Source organism: Pagrus pagrus (assembly GCF_965226575.1).
Source record: "Pagrus pagrus genome assembly, chromosome: 21".
NCBI classification, from domain to species: domain Eukaryota; kingdom Metazoa; phylum Chordata; class Actinopteri; order Spariformes; family Sparidae; genus Pagrus; species Pagrus pagrus.
The window spans coordinates 24,293,986-24,311,925 of NC_140208.1; the positions used below are offsets into that span (position 1 = coordinate 24,293,986).

Consider the following 17,940-nt stretch of genomic DNA (forward strand, 5'->3'; position numbering starts at 1 on the left):
AGGCTTTATTGCTGAAACACGTACTGCCCATGGCAGAAATACTGTCATCATCATTGGAGAAGAAAGTGTTTTGGATAGAGCAATGGACTTTGAGACCATCACAGCCCTCAGCGTCTTTCGATCATCCAATTTAACCGTTTGGACCACCCCAGGGAGGAAGGGAGTCTGAATATGAGCCATGCTAATCCATCTTGGTTTAAGGCTGCTCCTGGCTAATGTCTGGTCACAGGAAAAGGAAATGGACAAAATGTGACTCAGGCTGGACAAACAACATGAAATCAGAGACTGTTGTGTCCACAGAGACCTGACTCCACAACATCTTGGATCATGCTGTTGCACTTGATGGGCAGACCTTGTTCTGTGCCAACAGAGAGCAGGACTGCAGCTAGATGAGGAGAGGTGGACTCTGTGTTTATAACATCGATGCTTGGTGCTCACACACAGTCACAGTTGATGGACAGTGTTTACCAGATGTCGGACTTTTAATATAAAGATGCCGACCAAATTATCATCACCATCTTGTTGCTGCTGCTTACATACACCCTGACACTGATTCAAAAGATGCACTACATGTTGTTGTATATTTGCATATCAATAACTGTATATATATCTTCTGTAATTTGTGTAGCATGAAGGAGTTTACAAACTTTCATTTCATTATACAACCCTGTGTTGTGTTATGATGAATAAATTACCTTGTACCTTGTGTGAGGTTAGGATATTTATAAAATAGCAAACAGCAAAAGCCATTATGATTAATTGTGTCACATTGATTTAGATATTTCATTTGAACTATGTGTTAATATAGAGGTATAGGTATAGAGCATAACTAGCATAACTCAAATATGTTATTTGGGCGACTTCGTCTGGATGAAATTGTAAAATGTCGGCCTACTGTTAATTTTTCTCATGCCACTATAGCCAGATAAAGTATCAAACGCGTTAAAAGGAACCAAAATACATGAAATGACATCTACTCTATTTAAAAGTTTTCTGGGGGAGAACCCGCAAGCTTCAGTAAAATTGTTCCACACACATTTTAATTGCTTCAAAAGACCATGGTTCTGTTTAACAACATGGTTTGTTTCACAGAACCATTTGCAAAGGCAGAGCTAGACACAATTTGGAAAATGGTGCACACTTATACAGATGATTGGACAAACCATCCGTCTACCACTGTCTGTCAAGTGCTAACTTCAACCAATCAGATCAACAGTAGGACGGCGCTACCACAAACTGAGCCAGTTGGTTAATCATCTCTTACTGAAGTCAGTCAAGAGAAGAGCGAAAACATCTTCTCCATCAAGAAAAGGCTTCAGTGTCATTCTTTGCTCTTTTTTCAATAAAATAAACTCTCCACTTCTGATATGCTAACCCCTTGAGGAACCGCCACTGTTGTTTGCAAATGAAGAGTATGTTATCTCGCTGGTCGTGATACCTAAACTACATCTCTAGCTGCCAGTGGTTCTGTTGGAGGCTGATTGGTTCAACACCTGTGTGTTCGGCCACAAGCACATAGCTTAAAACCTGGCAAGATGAATTTGTGAGCTCACGTGATCATGCAATCTCGCGAATCAAGCTGACAGCTACCAGGTAATGCCAACATGCTAAACTAAGATTTGTTTAATCCTGTTGAACATCTTTACATTTGACCATTTTGTCAATCAGGGCCCTCAAAAGGAACTTAATGCTTGCATCTATGGAAAAGTCTCCAACTCATGAAAAGACCAACATCACCACACTAAAACTTCCCAATAGTGCTGGCTCCTCAGTGTGTGAGCAGCTCCTTTGGCAGTGACACTTACTTTTAGGCTTCAGAGTTTCAGTTGGTTAAACCTGCAATGAAACCTGCATGGGAAGCTACACTGAGCGGAAGTGGTTTCAGCCAACACTGAATTGGGTGTGAAGGGTCACTTTTGCTTGGCTGGCCAGTGTTCTCTGGAATGTGTGTGTGTGTGTCTTTGCGTGTGTTTGGGGGTCGTGACAGCCTCTTTATGGCATGATGGCTGGCCTGGCCTCAGGGGGTAGAGAAATATGAAGACAACAAGTCGATAGTAGAAGAGAGGTGTTCAGCGCTAACGGTGAGAGGGGCTTTAAAAGCGCTGGGCTGGAAATGGCGCTCTCCATCTCAACATCCATCCATCCGTCCTCCCTCCCTCAGATGAACCGGAGCATGGATCCATAAACCTAACAAATGGACAGGGCCCTCTACCACACACACCAATCACACCCTGATTATGCACAAGGAGCTACATAGCTACCTTTATTCAATCAGGTGCTTTACTGGCACGACAGCACCAACAACTATCATCCCATTTATGTTAATGCTCATCATGTTACATTGGTAATTGAACATAATCCCAGATTTTTTCTTTTCTTCTTTTTTTTTTCTGCATGTTTGTTTTCCTTTAGAACCAGCTGTTCAGTGATGATCCGATGTAGATTTCAATCCAAGATTCAGCACAATTAGGATGCCGAGGTGCAGATGTGAGCGAAATGTGCTGTTTAATAGTGATTAATGATAATTAGGGGAAGAGAAAATAAAACAAAACACGCTTCGCCATGAAAAGCTCTGTGACTGATAATCTGCTGCAGTGACATTAGCTCAATGTGATTTTCCGTGTGTGACTGTGTTTGACAGAGGACATATGAGGTGTGTATCTGATTGATGGGGGTTTAAAGTGTTTGGAACAGCTGGCTATAGCGAATCCTTCTCAAACACTTAACAAGATTTATATTAAATATAGCCAGATCCTCTCTTTAGTAATGAGTGGTGTCTGTCAGCTTGTGAGGGCTAACTCTCTGTTGAATTTATTAGGGGTAATCCTAATTTAATCTGTTTACACTAATATTATTTGAATGCACCATTTTAAGTTTGTATCCATCACTAATTTCGTTTCATTTGATGATTTAAATAATGGTTTATAATAGGTAGTAAAGGCCAGCAAAGGAACAGCTACTCAGTGTTGCTGCTTTTCAATCATTTCCAGGCTGCAGAGTTTGATCTGATGTTTGTGAAAAGTGAATAAAGACGAGAGAATAGAAAAAGTCTAGAATGGCGGTATTATAATGGGTTATAATAGAGGAGGTTTTTGTACTCATGGATTACTGTTATTCACATAATAGCTCCTTAAAAGATGATTGCTCTCAGATTGCTCTTTTTCTTTTTCTTTTTCATTTCTTTCTTGATTTTCTTTACAGCATATGTAAGTCTGTGATAAAAACTACTCTGACTATTTCTTTCACCACAGGTTTTTGTTTGGTGAAAAGCACATATGCGCTGTATTTTCAGGCAACAACATTCAGCTATTTCACCTTAAACCAACAGCTTCGAAATGATTTTAATGTTACAGTGTCTTGTAATAGGGTGAAGGGTGTCTGTCTCAGCCACTCTGGCCCCTTAACGCTTGTTTCTGCTCTATGTAACTTCTGTGAGTGGATTGAAACTCAGTCCATAACACTTTATGGCAGTACATCACTCACACCAGTGATTTTGGTGAAACTGGATCATATTTATATCTATATTTATATATTTTATTCATATTTAAGTTTCTGAAAGCATCCTGTAACTGCTGCGTAGTGTAGCTACAACGTTATTATGGATTCCACTTATGCTCTCGCAAGACCCGCCCTACTCCGACTGATTGATTGGCCTTGTTGTTGTGTTCTCTATGCTTAACTCAAACTGTTGACTCACACAGTAGCTCTGGTAATGTCTGTTTTTGGCGTTGGTTTTGTGAGCTGTAGTTTTGTGGATAAACACACGACCTCTTTGGCCTCCCTCCCGCTCTGCTGCTGCTCCTGTCTGGGTCACTAATCCTCCGTAGCCACTCTTCACTGTCAGAGTGTCTCTGGGCTCGTTAGGTAGAGTAGACAGTCGGGCTGCTGCCGGGCTGCCACTGCTCCGTCACCTGGCATGTCTCTATCTAACGAGACCAGAGACACTGCAGCTGCGACAGCCAGTTGTGGTGGTGTGTTTACACCACTCAGCAACTAAGCTCACAGTCCGCTACATCAGCTCTGCCACTGGCTGTATGTTTTAAACAACCACAAGAAAAACACAGGCACAACCCATTAACACCAGACTGCCAGATACAGTGAGGAAATAGCACGCTAGATAGCCAGTTCTTGTGTCTTTAGTCTGATTAAACAATAAATTCATTGTGGCCCACTGAGTTCCCTCCCTCTCTCTGGTTATACAGTGGACTACCAGGTCACCCAGGGGGTGTGGACGAGAGCTAAGAACAGGCACTGGGCCGTGGGCACAGGTCCTACTGATCTCCCTCCCTCTTGTCCAGTGAACTACCAGGCCTGCAGAAATCTCTTTCAGTGTAACTAACGCGTTACTATTTCCTAACTGTATGGTCAGTGGTTATCTGGTGTTAATGGGTTGTGCTTGTGATTTTATCGCAGTTGATTTATTAAACAAGCAGCCAGCGGTGGAGTTGATGCAGTGGAGGAGTGGTGGAGCAGCAGCAGGGCAGCCCAGCGGCAGCCCGCCTGTCCGCTGCACCTAACAAGGCCAGAGACACTCGCAAAACTGCAGCTTAAAAACTACTGGAAACAGACATCGCCAAAGCTACTGTGTGAGTTAACAGTTTGGGTCAACCAACAAGGCCAACCAATTCGAGACGGAGTTATATGTCTTGTGTTGTTGCACTTACTTGTTGATTGGCTGCATAAGCAAAGTTGTAAACTCGCTAGTTTAGGGTATTGCAAATTAGCAAAGGCCATAACTGCTGTGTATTTGTCCCTATACAAATTAACATTTAATCAAATAATGTGAAAAAAACACCCTAGAGCCAGTTGTATCTCTGGTTGGAGTGAAGAGTATTTGGTGTTCTTCAGTGCACCAACAGTTTTCAATAGTCACTGCATGACCTTGCAACATAACTTTGACAAAAAATAAAATAAATGACTTCTTCTCTGATGGATCACGTGTTTCAAATCTTTACAGCAGAAGACTGGAAGAAACAAAGCAGAAACAAGGAAATCCAATCCAATCCAAACACTTATGGTGTACAGTTTTGTCAAGAAAAATATTTGTTTTAGAAGTTGATCAGCATTTTTAGGGATCAAATCTGACTGTGTAAATAAAGGAGTGATTTTTAAGATTGACCTGACTAAGTCTGAAGATGTGTTATTCTATCGGAAAATAATAGGGTGGCTCAGTGTTCTCTGCGTGTATATACACATGAGCCAACCTGGTGGAGGAATAATATTTGGAATATTTTAGCACTTATTAAAAGACCAAGGTGTTTCATTTTCAGATTAGACTGTGGAGCAGCTCCAGGAGAGCAGAGCTGAACACACCACACACACACACGCACGCACACACACACACACACACACACACACACACACACACACACACACACACACACACACACACACACACACAGACACACATGCACGCACACACGCACACACACACACACACACACACACACACACACACACACACAGTATAAATTAACCCTCTGTTGTGTAAGGTTAATCTAAACAGTTATAATATGGGCATGTTAATGCCTCAGCCAATCAGAGGAGTTGTTGTTGGTATGTGGGGAATACGGATGTGACGTCATTGTGTTCTGGTCTCCAAGTCGGAAGTAAACAGTTGACTGCAATTCGCTCTCTGTCTCGTTATTATGATATGGTAACGTAACATGGTGTCAGAATGAACCTGTAAGAAGTTTGGAGAGGAATGCGCCTCCAAGAGTGAAGTTGTCGAGACGAACGGAAGACGACGTTAGTGCTAGCGGCTACAAAAACAAAAACGGCTAACGCTAGGCTAACAGTCAAACGGACAGAGTGGAGAGGGGACCCAGCCGAACGTGCGTCGGGGGAGACGTAAACAGGCGAGTAAGCTGCAGATAAAGCAAAGAAGAAGAGGACAATAAGCAAAGGAGAAGTTAAAATAAAAACTGGAGTGAAATAAAGATGGCAGACAACCCTCCAGTGCCAGCAAGCAGCGTCCAACTGGCTCCACCTGGTAACTTTGACTTCAGTAATGCAAATGAATGGCCAAAGTGGATAAGACGGTTTGAACGTTTCAGGATAGCATCAAGTCTGGATAAACAGTCTGAAGAGTATCAAGTAAATACATTGATGTATACTCTGGGAGATGAAGCTGAAGACATATTGAGTGTTTTGCCATTAAGCAGTGATCAGAAAAAGAAATATATAGATGTAAAACAAGCCTTTGAGAACCACTGTGTGAGCAAGAAAAATGTCATTTTTGAGCGTGCACGATTTAACAGACGAAATCAAGAGCAAAGAGAAAGTGCAGAATCATTCATCACCGCTGTCCATAGCCTCGCTGAACACTGTGCGTTTGGAGCGCTAAGAGAGGAGCTTATCAGAGACAGGATTGTCGTAGGACTAAGAGATGCAAAGCTGTCCGAGTCATTACAGATGGATCCTGATCTCACACTGGAAAAGACAATATCCAGAGTGCGCCACAGTGAAGAAATAAAGAGGCAGCAGCCAGTGCTGCGTGGCATTATGAATGACAGACAGTCTGAAAATATAGATGTAATGAGTGCACGGCCCAAAGCCCAGTGGGGCCCTAAAGAAGGACACAAACACACTGCACGTTTCAAACCAGGAAATAAGGACAGAGCCACGGGCTGTGGACGATGTGGAAATACAACAAGCCACCAGTGGAAGGATTGTCCTGCTAAAGATGCAGAATGCCGCAAATGCAAAAGGAAAGGACATTTTGCCCGGAAATGTCGGTCAGCTGGTGGCATCCATGACATCACAGAGGATTCTGCAGAGTATGACCTCAGCTTTCTCGGAGAGGTGATCATCAACATGGACAGTGTGGAAAATGAATGGTCAGAAAATCTTGAATTAAATGGAGAAACAAAGGAGTTTAAATTAGACACTGGAGCTGGAGTTACAGCGATCCCGACTCACCACTACTCAACAGACAGACATGGGACATTGCTGCTGTCCAAAATACCCCTGTATGGTCCGGGCAGGCAGCCCTTGGAGGTAAAAGGGTACTTCAGAGGAAAACTGAAGGTGAGAGATAAACACACTGAACAAGACATATATGTGGTGAATAAACTAACAAAACCACTGTTGGGGCTTCCAGCCATTAAGGCTTTGACTCTTGTAAAGCGAGTGCACACAGTCCAAGTGGGAGAAGATTTCATAAAGTGTTACTCCACAGTCTTCAAAGGACTGGGGAAACTGTCAGCACCATACAAAATTGAACTGACACCAGGTGCCACACCATATGCTTTGTCTGCCCCACGTCGAGTTCCCCTCCCACTACGCGACAAGGTGAGGACAGAACTGGATCGGATGGAGGCAATGGGGGTGATAGCTAAAGTCACACAACCCACTTCATGGTGTGCGGGCCTCGTGGTGGTGCCGAAACCAAAATCAAAGGAAAGACTCAGACTGTGTGTAGACCTGACACACCTGAACGTGTGGGTCAAGCGGGAGAGGCATATCCTGCCGAGTGTGGATCACTCACTAGCGATGCTGACAGGAGCAAAGATGTTCACCAAATTAGATGCCACGTCAGGGTTTTGGCAGATCCCCCTGACCGAAGACAGCGCTCTCCTGACCACTTTCATCACTCCATTCGGCCGCTATTGTTTCAACAGGCTGCCGTTTGGAATATCCTCAGCCCCAGAACACTTTCAGCGTCGGATGACACAACTTCTCGAGGGCTGTGAGGGTGTGGTGTGTCATGCGGACGACATTTTGGTGTATGGCAAAGATCAGAATGAACATGATACAAGACTGCACCAGGTGCTGATGAGACTTAGAGAGGAGGGGCTGACTTTGAATAAGGAAAAGTGTGAATTTGCCAAAAGCAAACTCATGTTTCTTGGACACAGCCTCTCGACAGAAGGAGTGAAACCCGACCCGGGTAAAGTCAAAGCCATACTGGACATGCCGGAGCCCACCTGTGTGGCTGATGTCAGACGAGTGATGGGCATGGCTAACTACCTGGGCAAGTTCCTGCCTCACCTCTCCTCATATGCACAGCCCCTAACAATTCTTCAGTCAGAGAAGACAGAATGGTGCTGGGGGACACCACAGCAGAAAGCTTTTCAGAAGCTAAAATCAGAACTGAGTTCACCCAGAGTCCTGGCTGTATACTCACCATATGCAGAGACGCGTGTGTCGGCTGATGCATCGTCGTTCGGGATTGGAGCAGTTTTGATCCAGAAACAGCCAGAGAGTGAAGACTGGAAACCAGTGGTGTTTATCTCCAGACAACTATCTGCCGCCGAGAAACATTATGCTCAGATTGAGAAGGAGGCACTGGCAGCGACCTGGGCATGTGAACGGCTGCAATCATATCTGCTAGGTATGTGCTTCACAATCGAGACTGATCACAAACCCTTGGTCCCTTTGCTGAGTTCCAAAGCGCTGGATGAGCTTCCTCCTCGTGTCTTGAGATTTCGACTAAGACTGTTGAAGTTCACATACAACATTGTACACGTGCCAGGAAAGCAGCTCATCACGGCGGACACGCTGTCACGAGCTCCGGTGGGTCACACAGCCACACAGGAAGAGGAAGAGCTGGAGGCTGATGTTCAGATCTTTGTGGACTCCATCAGACAGTCTCTCCCAGCCACTGAAGCAAGGCTGCTACAGCTAGCAGAGAAGCAGAAAGATGACCCGGTCTGCAGTACATTGAGACAGTACTGTCAAACAAAGTGGCCTGACAGAGCTCACCTGCCTCCTGATATCGGTCCCTTCTGGTATGTGAGAAATTACCTGTCCATGGCTGGAGATCTTCTCTTAAAGGGACAGAGGATCGTCATCCCCAGCTCCTTAAAAGATGAGATGCTTGACATCCTCCACCAGGGTCACCAAGGGATAGGAAAGTGCCGAGCCAGGGCCCATCAGTCGGTCTGGTGGCCAGGGCTCTCAACTGAAATAAAGAGAAAAGTGGGAAACTGCCCCATATGCATCAAACACAGGATCACACAGAGGGAGCCTCTGTTGACAACCCCTATACCTGAGAGACCGTGGCAACACGTCGGAACGGACTTATTCATCTGGGATAAGAAAACCTACCTTGTAGTGATAGACTATTTCTCTCGCTATATTGAAGTGGCACACCTCCATGTCGCATCAGCAGAAACAGTCATATCGGCTCTGAAGAACATCTTTGCCCGGCATGGAGTTCCAGTGGTGCTCATGTCAGACAATGGGCCGCAGTATGCTTCTTCTCTCTTCAAAGACTTTGCCAGTGAGTATGGTTTTACTCACAGGACCAGCAGCCCGCGATACCCACAAGCCAATGGCGAAGCGGAACGGGCAGTGGCCACTGTCAAAGGCTTATGGAAAGAGGGAGGAGACTACGCAAAAGCGCTACTCAGCTACCGAGCCACCCCTTTGGAGAACGGATATTCTCCAGCCCAGTTACTCATGGGGAGACAGTTAAGAACCACACTCCCTCAAGTGCCCAAAACACTGAGTCCACGCTGGCCAAACATCAAACAGCTCAGGAGCACAGAGACACGAGGGAAACAGAAACAAGAGCAACACTATAACAAACGCCACAGAACACACAATCAACCGGAGTTACACCCAGGCCAGAGTGTATGGATCACTACAGAGAGCACTCATGGGACAGTTGTACAGCAGACAGCTGCCCCGAGGTCATACCTTGTCAGAACAGAGGATGGGCTGTTGAGGAGAACCCGTACACACCTGCGAGCAACCCAGTGTCCACCTCCTGATTCAACCAACAGAGAGGACACTGACTCAGACAGTGCAGACCAACCTGTAGCAGAGCCAGATGCTACATATGTTACAAGCTCAGGCAGACACTCACGTCCGCCTAAAAGACTGGATTTGTGATTTGACAGGTTAAAAGGAGTTCTGGACTGTGATTGTCATGGTTCACATGGAAAAAAAAAAAAAAAAAAAAAAAAAAGTTGATGAATGAGAATGTAACCGTGAATGTTCTGGAATGACGGTTTAGTTTAAGTCAAGTTCAAAAAGGAATTGAATAGAAAGAAAGAGAAAAGAAAAAAAGAATTTGTTTAGAATGCTTGAATAATAATGTTCTTTACTTAAAAGGGGGAGATGTTGTGTAAGGTTAATCTAAACAGTTATAATATGGGCATGTTAATGCCTCAGCCAATCAGAGGAGTTGTTGTTGGTATGTGGGGAATACGGATGTGACGTCATTGTGTTCTGGTCTCCAAGTCGGAAGTAAACAGTTGACTGCAATTCGCTCTCTGTCTCGTTATTATGATATGGTAACGTAACACCCTCTGATACTGGAATGTCTCATTACTGATTTTGACATTTGATCGAAGGCCAAACAGTGCAATATAAATGAGTATTTTGTTCCTTGTAAATCGACGGTATATCCAAATCTCTCTATCCAGAAGTTAATACCCACCAACTAGTTCCTGCCAAAATGTGAATCACAATTTTTGTCCCTGACACGATTCTCATTTTCATTTTATTTTTTTCAACAAGAAAATGTATTGCACTTATATAAAAAAAAAGTGCTTTCTTCATGGCTTTCAACAGACTATATATCAAACTGCTGGACTGGTACTTGAAGGATATAGCGATGCACTGTATCATAGTGCTGTCTTCTTCCTCTGTAATCCCATTTGAGTTTAATTCCTTATTTTTGTTAATGCTCACATTATAATCAAATTTGAAATGCTCAAGTTTAGGCTATTTTAAATATTTGTTATGTACCTACACTGTATACACAGGCTTAGGCACTGCAAATGCATCAGCATGTGGTTGTTACAGGCACACTGGATGCCTGCTCACTTGCGTGTTTGTGTTCACATAGGCTGCACGGCAGCTGTGTTGCTGCTGCAGCACGGCTCCTGCCTGCCCTGTCTGTTTACATGGAGTTTGACTTGATAAATATGATGACTTGATTTTCCTTTACCCTGCTGAAAGAGCAAGAAAGCCGGAGGGAGAACGAGAGGGAGTGACAGAAAGAAAGTGAAAGAAACTGCCCCTCACCTGTTGTGTGTGTTCTCTTCATGTCTGTGACATATTCTACACATACAGACATTTAAACTGTAGTGAAATGCTGCTATGATGTTCATATGACGTTGTGGTAGAAATAGACTCTGAATCTCTAGATCATGCGACACAGCAGCTTGCTTGACACGCGCGTGAGAAGCATGTGTCATGCATCCAGTGTGAACGGTCTAACTTGTTAACATGGATACCAAAATGAAAAACAAGAGGTAATGCCATGCCACAGCGCTGCACACGCATCCAGTGTGTCCAGCCTGCTATACATTCTGTCCACTAGAATGCATTCCATCATTGGCATAACTTTACACTTATAGCTTTCTTGATATATTAAAAGTTTAGACACTGGAAAGACCTGTAATGAGGAGGAGGGAGGCATTGACTCTGATAGTCTAATGTGAGTTTGCGATTCAGATAACGTTATTGTTCATCAGACGTGACAAAAGTGTCTTGTTATATAACAGAGACAGAACAGTCCAACACTGAATGTTACTGGTGACTGCTGTCCGTTTTATCACCCTATGTGTTGCAAGCTTGTTGTTAACTGTAAAGGCAACCCTCTGTAAATGTAGCATTATGTTAGCGACCTAGCTAGCGTCAATATAAAACCCACGTCCAGTGTTTGTTTGTCTCACTGCACATGCGCTTCATTTCCTGAACCAGAATTATTCTTTACATATTAGTAATATAAACAGCAGTGCTATGGTGCTGCTCTGTTCGAGAAGGGGAAATAAAGCAACAGTACAATGAAAAATGCAGTCAGATTCAGTGAGGCCTCCTTTGATGGATAAAACAGATGCATATTTTCAGATACATGCTTGTACACAAGTAAATGTCAACAACATAAATGTACCCACATTTGATGAACTGATAACAAATCCTATGAATACAAACGCATGTAAAGACTGGATAACATAATGTGCTGGTTAATCCCAACAAAGTCTAAATATTGTCATATATTTGAATGTATTGACTGTGGTGATGCTGATGACTTTTATTTTATCTGAAGTTTAATTTGTGTGACATTTATGTGTGTGTGTGTGTGTGTGTGTGTGTGTGTGTGTGTGTATGAGAGAGAGAGAGAGAGATTTCTACCATATGGGAGATGCATTTCATTTGATGGCTGCTTTTTAATGTTTGAATTTGTATCTTTTCCTACCATGGACCATAGTATCACACACACACACACACACACACACACAAGGGCACACGCACACGCACACATACAAACACTGTCAAACAAAATGTATGGCAAAGAGAAGGCATGATAAGTTAGCAAATATTAAGTATAAAGGGGTGATTCAAGGATGAAAGCTTTGGAGTGTGAATGCACCCACTCACATGCACAAGCACGCGCCCACATGCTTGCATGCACGTATACACACGCACACACACACACATATATATATACAGTATCTATGGGGGTATGGTGTCATGTGTGAATATATATATATAATACACCATACCCCATCCTCCCACAGGCTGCCATTTCAGAAGGATGCTTTGCTTTAAAAAGTTTTTTAATATTTCTCTTTTTGTTCATGTTTCAAGGACATGCAAAGCCACCACTCATCTGCAGATGGGGCGAGAGGGAGAGAGCGAAAAAGAAAGAGAGAATTTTCTGCATTTTCGATTATGAAATATCTTATTGGACCTTGAAGTCACGGCTTTGGCTCAGAGAAAGGCTGGGGATGGGCTATCGGGGGAGGTGGTGAAGGATGAGGAGGATGTTTTCGAGTTGCCATTTCACTCAGAAACAGTTGTTTGAGTGAGGAGAACATGGCAAAAGGGAATGGGATATTAAAAAAAAGACATCTGTTAGCAACCTTTCCTGGCCTTGTTCTCTCTGCAGTTTGGCAGCTCTAGCATAGCTGCAACTAACTATCTATTTGAGCAGCCCTGCCAGTTATTCTTGAGAAACCAACATCTATTATTAACTCTGTATTACGGTATATACAGAGTGTGACTGGAAACAGATATACAGTAGGTCTGAACCACATGCTGGAGAGAGACCTGAGCTATCTTTCGAAACTACAAAAAAAATCAAAATAAAATCAAAATGAAAATGCAGCAAGTAGACTTTAAGACTGCAAATGTTGTTTATATGCTAGCCTCGTCTCAAAGCTTACATGCTCTTGACACCGTGTATCATGGAGCTCTGAGGTTCATCACTGGTTTTAAAGCACTTACTCATCACTGCACACTGTACGAACGGGTTGGATGGTCCTCCTTATCAAGGCGTAGACTGAGACATATGCATATTCTCATTTACAAGGCAGTCTTAGGTTTAGTCCCTTCTTACCTTATGTCCTACATTAACCGAAGTAATGCTGGGACTTACAATCTTCGGTCACAGGATCTTTGCTTGCTGTCTGTCCCAAGAGTCAGAACTGAGCTAGGTAAGACAGCGTTCAGGTTTGCTGCTCCCTCTGCCTGGAACATGTTACAAAAAACTTTGAAACTAAATGAGTTGGTCTCATTGAACACCTTTAAAGGTAAATTGGATGACATGGAGGCTGTAAACTCTAGCTGCAGATGTTTTGCCTGATGCTTTTATTATTTTAGCTGATCTTAAAATGTTTGCTGTTTTGGATGCTAAGTGTTATTAATGTTTATGTCCATTTTGTCTTTGTGTGTATGTATGTCTATGCTGCTGCCGGTCTTGGCCAGGACACTTTTGTAAAAGAGATTTTTAATCTCAATGAGTCTATTCCTGGTTAAATAAAGGTTAAATTAAAAAAAAAAAATAGTTTTTTAAACTTCAAGGAAGCCTGTGCCTGCCTATATTCAAATTAAATAATTTCAGCAAAATAAAAATGTATTATATTTTAAATTGTTGTGCCTATGATGTGCAACACAATCTAAATAAAAAAAAAAATCCTGATGAAAATTAAGACGAAAGCTTCACGGAATAAGAACAAACAGTTTTACACATTACTTTAATTCAAGTCAGTGTTTGTCAGATTTCTCTTTGGTTTTACCTGATCTCATGGGGAAGCAGACGTATGAAATGAAGATAAGTGGTGCAACAACTTTCTGCGTGTTGTAATGAAAAAGCAAAAGCAGAAGATTAAACGAAGTCTGGATGAGCAGGGAGACGCAGTCATCACAGGTTTTCTGTTCTTCAGTGAGAACTGGAGGTGAGATTCTTAAGATCTGTTCCGTCAACAGTAGTATGCTGGTTAACGTTAGCCTCAAGGGCTAGAATGCTTCATGTTTTTGGGTTCAACTGAAAGGATTTGTGCCAGGCCGTGTTGCGCTTACAAAAGTTGAAGCGCTGCGGTCCCTCGTTGTAAATGATGAAACGCTGCACGAACCGTGTTCACTGGTGTAGCAGCCTTCTCCCAATATGAAGTCAGCTCATTTGCATGCAGTGTCAGTGCGATATGACATGTATTGTAGAAGCCTATGTCGAAGCCTGTGACATGTACAAATGTAAATGTATCTGTGGTTTGCAGAAACATTAACAGCCAATATTTTATCCTGCAGACTGTGCTGTGTGTAGCCTGAGACCTGAAAACCAGGGCCAATTCAATAAATGGTCACTGCTGCTCACAAGAGTATAGCTACTAATGAAGACTCTGATGTCATGTCCTCTCTATTTTTTGGGAACTGGGATTTGAGCAACCTCTGGGGACTTTACATCTTCAATTATAACCACACACATGGCATGAATGTTGAAGGCATATCGCTCCACCACTCCCAGTGGAAATCACTTGCCGTCTGAGCAACCCCCACCCTCCCCGCTGCCTGCCTTAGGGGTTCTGTGTGCAACATGGAAATAGTGTGACATCAGATCTCGGATATCAGCGACAGTCTCAGAGCCTCTCCTCTCTACTACTCTACTCCTCCAACAAAGTCATAACCCACAAAGAGCAAATCAGTGACTGAAGGCAGGGGTGAAATTAAACATGAAGTCTTAGTGGGAGCCACGAGATACAGTAATGTGTGTGTGCGTGTGTGTGAGGGGAGGTGTCCTTTCAGGCTTAGGTTACAACTCTCTCCGCCCCGAAGGACGCAGTAAACACTTGTTTTATTATGATTTGAATATCAGCTCTCAGACTCTGTGGGAGGATAAATGATTATCATTAATTATAATAAATTTGCCTGTCAAGACTGCAATTATTTTGTTGCCACACAAATTGGTTATTCATATAATGGCGGCGTTGGAATGCAGTGGCGTGAGTGACTCATGATTTTGTTGAACAATCAAAGCCAGGGAAGCTAATTGTTTCACTCGTCAAAATGTTAAAAAAGCAGTGTGTAACAGTGTGTGTTCATGCATAAGTGCGTGCGAGGACGGAGTGTGTGTGTGAGGGAGTTTAATGCTTAACTGTCATCTCCAAGACAAGTTTGTTCCTGCTGGAAGAACTGATGCAAATCATTGCAGCCGTCATGTGAATAAGCTAATTTAGAACGCCACATGACTGTCTGCAGATTAGAGAGAATACTGACTCATTTAGGCGTCTGAAAACCTGTTCAGAATCCACTGAGTTAACTCAAAATGCGTGATGGAGAAGCTGAAATAAAAGGTACTTCAAATGGAGATTCAAGGACCAATTTATGCTATTACCTTTAAAAACCAAACACTCGTACTGTTAGTTTCTGCTTTCAGATGGTCAAGAGCCTCATTCAGACAGGATATGTTTCTCTGCTGGGATGATTCTAATATGACAAGTGCTGGTCAGTCTTTTCAATCCAGTCTATGTTGTGCTTGGCAATTGACAACAGTACCACTGTTATAGAGAGAACCAAAATATTACAGCTAGTACCCTCCTTTCAACAGGTCTCCCAGCCCCCATGCTCATCTGGCCGTGGCAGCACTGTTGAATCAACTAGAGAATTTTGTCCTGCATTTTGTCAGCGTGCGTCCACGGACACAAAGAGCACAGACAGATCTCTAGAGTGAGAGCTGCTGCACGCGCTTTCTAAACTCCGATCAAACTGTCAAAACCTGGCTGTGCTGATAACACATGAAGCAAGAATCTGTTACTACACTGCCTTTTCATCCCCTAATATGCATTTTTGTCTAGTACTAGTACTAGAAAGCTTGTGTCCCCGCCATTTTGTTATGTACTATGAAAACAGAGGCTAAAAAACTGTTTTTGGCGGAGTGGCTTGGGTGATGGTGGTAGGAAGGGTGATGACACGCAGCAAGAGACCAGAGGTCGGGCTCAAACCTGGGTGCACCAGAGAGAGATATTTTAAACAGAACAGAAAGATCTTCATTGACTGATTTCATGTGCTTAAACACACTAAAGAAACACACAGTCTTTGTTTTCATGACTGAATTAACAAATAGTCTGTGTGTTCATGACTTTAGGGCTGCAGCAGGTAGAGGATGAACTCATCTTAATAGCTGTATATACTACTGGGTGGCTTAACCTATAGTAATATAACCTAGCTACAGCTTTAGATTATTGATATAAAATATAAATAAACTATGTAAAGTAACCAGTAGGGTTAACAGTAACTAAACTAACTAAAGCTTTAAAATAAATGTAGGGGGATAAAAGTGTAACATTTGCCACTGAGATGTAATGGGGTAGAAGAATATGGTTTAGGTTTAAAGGGTATTAAAGGGTTTAAAGGTTGTTTATGTTTTTTTGTTCGGGAAGCGCCATCTCATGGTGACACCCTGCAATTGACTGAATGGGCGTGACTACAGTGGAATCTAGACACACCCCCAGGAGGAGGGGGGGACTGCCAGCCGGCTGCCAGGCAGTCGGATGGAAGGGGAAAATCGTAAGGTACAAGGAACAACAACAACAGACGTCACATCTGGAAACCTCACGATGTCCCGACAGAAAGACTGGTATGTTTGAATTGTTTTTGCCATCCACAAAGAGTTGTTATAAGAGCACAGAGCATTCTTGCTTGCTGCAAGGCTTTTCTGAACAAACGGCATTGTGGTTTACATTCTTGTTCCCAGATGTTGGTCCCTAGCATCTCAGTCCCAGAGATGTCACGTTGTGAAAAGACAGGAAACTGATATTGATTTGGGACCGATCGGTAGTCTGTGTCTCTTGGCCAAGAATGTATGACTCTTTAACCACCTAATCTGATGACCATCATAACAGACGAAAAAATATTGTGTAGTCTTGGTGTTTTGTCTTTTTCAGCTCCTTGTTTTGCTTCATCCGACCCACAATTGTAATGTTTTGCTTTTGCTGCTCTCATTTCCGTCAGAAAAGCTTTGATAAACCCACTGTACACTGCATATGCACTGCTGCTAATGTTGCTCCGTGTCAACAGGATGTGTAAGTAGGCAACTGTGTGTATCATCAAGGTCAGCTTTATAAGGTAAACAATGTCTTGCTACAATGCAATATTCTTCTGGGAAAAAGGGATGAATACCAGCTTGTCTTTGCTGATTATACACTGTATACGGTGACAGTAGTGTGTGTAGTGCAGTTTTCTTGGCCACTCACACAGTAATTCACACAAAGTGTACCCACCTCTCCAGAGAAGGCCTGTCCGTTCAGCAGGTGTTCGGAGCCCTGGCCGTCCTCGCTGCCGAAGTGTAGCCGGATCTCCTCCAGACGATGGCTGTACGTCATTGGCCCTCCAGAGATGTTAACCAGATGCTCCTTGTCCAATCGCAGAGAGACGTGGCGGCCAGTGTTGTACATCGTCCCTCCCACCTGGAGAGGAACAGATTAGGCAGAATTGAGTACAGAAGAACATAATCATGTATAAATATATGGACCTCAAAGTCAAAACCCAACAAAGGAAGGAAAAAAATGACCCATTGTAGCCATTGGTTATTTTTTTTGTATTTATATTGACTTATTTCAAAAGGAGTAAACATGAGGTCAAGTGAACTGGCAGTACGTTCACATCGAGTCATCGTGCCACTTGCTGGTCCTTAGGTTGTCTTACAAATGGTTGACGAGTGTCGTTACTTCAGACTGTAACTGGTACTTAGAATGACAAAAAGTA

At 43.1% G+C, this 17,940-nt stretch overlaps 1 protein-coding gene across 4 annotated transcripts in view; it reads right to left on the bottom strand.

Annotated features, from left to right (window-relative positions):
* The window catches only part of ca10a (carbonic anhydrase Xa), a 266,880-nt gene that overhangs the window by 21,274 nt on the left and 227,666 nt on the right, over window positions 1-17,940 (bottom strand). For all 4 annotated transcript variants that reach the window (XM_084342353.1, XM_084342352.1, XM_084342351.1 and 1 more), the window contains one exon: window positions 17,457-17,642. In XM_084342353.1, the coding sequence (XP_084198479.1) occupies window positions 17,457-17,642 (186 nt within the window). The remainder of the gene's footprint in view (window positions 1-17,456; window positions 17,643-17,940) is intronic.